The sequence below is a fragment of the Penaeus chinensis genome, chromosome 2 (genome assembly GCF_019202785.1).
Source record: "Penaeus chinensis breed Huanghai No. 1 chromosome 2, ASM1920278v2, whole genome shotgun sequence".
Taxonomy (NCBI): domain Eukaryota; kingdom Metazoa; phylum Arthropoda; class Malacostraca; order Decapoda; family Penaeidae; genus Penaeus; species Penaeus chinensis.
In genome coordinates, this window is record NC_061820.1 from 8600004 (window position 1) to 8602503 (window position 2500).

General features: G+C 41.2%; 1 protein-coding gene across 1 annotated transcript in view; it reads left to right on the forward strand.

The window, feature by feature from the left end:
* The first annotated feature begins 1559 nt into the window (after window positions 1-1559).
* The window catches only part of LOC125030630 (dynein axonemal heavy chain 7-like), a 106281-nt gene continuing 105340 nt past the window's right edge, over window positions 1560-2500 (forward strand). The window contains 2 exon segments of the mRNA XM_047620808.1: window positions 1560-1663; window positions 2072-2228. Coding sequence (XP_047476764.1) covers window positions 1620-1663; window positions 2072-2228 — 201 coding nt within the window. The 5' untranslated portion in view covers window positions 1560-1619.

Genomic DNA, 2500 nt, shown 5'->3' on the forward strand with positions numbered 1-2500 from the left:
TAGGCATTCGTATTGTTCATATATTAAAAAAAATATATATTTTAGGCATTTTGTATTCTTCATATATTTAAATATTACGTAAGTTATTATCCCATACACGTATCCCTTACGTGTCTTCACAACTTTCAAGTACCCACGCATTTAGTAACCCCCCCTTCCTTCTTCCCTCCTCCCTCCCTCCCTCCTTCCCTCCCCTAACCCCCTCCCCCTCCTCCCTTCTCCCTCCTTCCCTCCTCCCTCCCAACCCCTCCCCCCTCCCTCCCCCCACCCTCCTCCCTCCCCCCACCCTCCTCCCAACCCCTCCCCTCCCTCCCTCCCCCCCACCCTCCTTCCCTCCGTCTTCCCTCCCCCTCTCCCCAGGCCGAGGAGGAGGTTCAGGAGTTCATGTCGGGCGACCATCCCTTCGAGGACTACGTGCACAAGCTGACGGAGTTCTCGCTTCTCAGGGCAGATATTCTCAATTCGTCGCAACAGGTAAGGCTGTCGTTGTTTCTTCTTCTTCTCCCTCTTCTTCTTCTTCTTTTTCTTGTTTTTTCTGCTTCTGCTTCTTCTTCTTCTTCTTCCTCTTTTTCGTTCTTCTTCTTTTTCTTCTTCTTCTTCTTCTTCTTCTTCTTCTTCTTCTTCTTCTTCTTCTTCTTCTTCTTCTTCTTCTTCTTCTTCTTCTTCCTCTTTTTCGTTCTTCTTCTTTTTCTTCTTCTTCTTCTTCTTCTTCTTCTTCTTCTTCTTCTTCTTCTTCTTCTTCTTCTTCTTCTTCTTCTTCTTCTTCTTCTTCTTTCTTCTTCTTCTTTCTTCTTCTTCTTTCTTCTTCTTTTTTCTGTCTTCTTCTTTCTTCTTCTTCTTCTTCTTTTTCTTCTTCCTCTTTTTCTTCTGCTTTTTCTGCTTCATCTGCGTCTTCGTCTTCTTCTGCTTCTTTTTCTTCTTTCTTCTTTCTTCTTCATCTGCGTCTTCTTCTTCTTCTTCTTCTGCTTCTTCTTCTTCTTTCTTCTTCTTCTTCTTCTTCTTCTTCTTCTTCTTCTTCTTCTTTTTGTTTTGTAATCGAATTTCAACGTTTTAAATATTTTTTTTTTAATTTTTAAATCCAAAAGGAGGTATTCGCCGCTAGTGATAATTTTGAATGATCGAATATAACCTGGTCTTGGAGAGGGGTAGATAGATATACTGGTTGATAGAGAAATAAATGGATAGGTAGATAGATACTTATATTATATTTACGTGACAACTCTTCATCAAAGGAATAATGATAATTATTTTTATTATTTACCAATAGAAAAAAATATATATTAATAATTACTATTATTATTGTTTAATAAAATTATATCTATGAAACGACCCCTTCCCCCAAAAAATAATAATTATAATAATATTAATTCCTCTTAATTCTCACCTTACATTCCCGTCATAATCTCTCTCTCTCTCTCTCTCTCTCTCTCTCTCTCTCTCTCTCTCTCTCTCTCTCTCTCTCTCTCTCTCTCTCTCTCTATATATATATATATATATATATATATATTTATATATATTTATCCTTTCTCCTGAAGGTGGTGGAACTGGGGCCCTACGAAGTGCACTGCGAGGCCCTCGTGGCGGCGCTGGTGTCGCGCGTGACTAACCTGCGCAGGGAGATGCTCTTGCACCTCCACAGGCAGTACTGCGCTACAGCCGAGACGTGGGTCCTCCTTGTCTTTGGGTTGTGTGGTTGAAAAGCGTGGTTCGTTTCTGTGACGTCGTGCTGTGTGTTTGTGTGGTGATTATGTTTGTGTATCTCCGTTGTGTTGTTTGTATGTAATACTTTGATGTGTGTTTCTGTGTAATGCTGTGCAGGTGTATTTTTGTGACGCTGTGTTGTATTTCTGTAAATGCTGTTCTGTGTATCTCTGTATGATGCTATACTATGTGTTTGTGTGTAATGCTGTGCTGTGTATTTTTGTAAATCATGTGCTAGTGTATCTTTATGTGATGCTGTACTCTATATATCGTTAATTGTCCTTATCATTGCAAGTATCTGTATACTAATCACTGTAACATCCCCTATTACATTCACAATCAACATCAACCGCCCCCCCCCACCCCCCAGGCTATGTGCGGAGCTGAAAGAGATCACAGAGCGCGCCCTCAGCACCCCGGGAGACACGCTCGAGCTCATGGCACACAAGAGCTACATGGAAAACGTCATGGAGAATCAGCTCAACACGCTCGAAACCCGCGTCTGGCGCCTCCACACGCAGCTGCAGGTGAGGAAGGGTGGGTGCGGGAAACAAGGACGTACGTGTTATATACGTACAGGCGGGAAAATACGTACCAGAACAGATGCATGTGTACACGAGTATGTGTGCTTATGGACATACTTCTACCTACTATTGATTCATTATTCACAAATTTAAATTAATTAATTATCTCTGTTGTTTGATGTATTAACCGTTTATCCTAAACTCCAAGTCATCAGCCGATTATAATAAGTAGCCATTTTTCAAAGTCAATTCCATCAGTATAGTTCAGCTCGTAA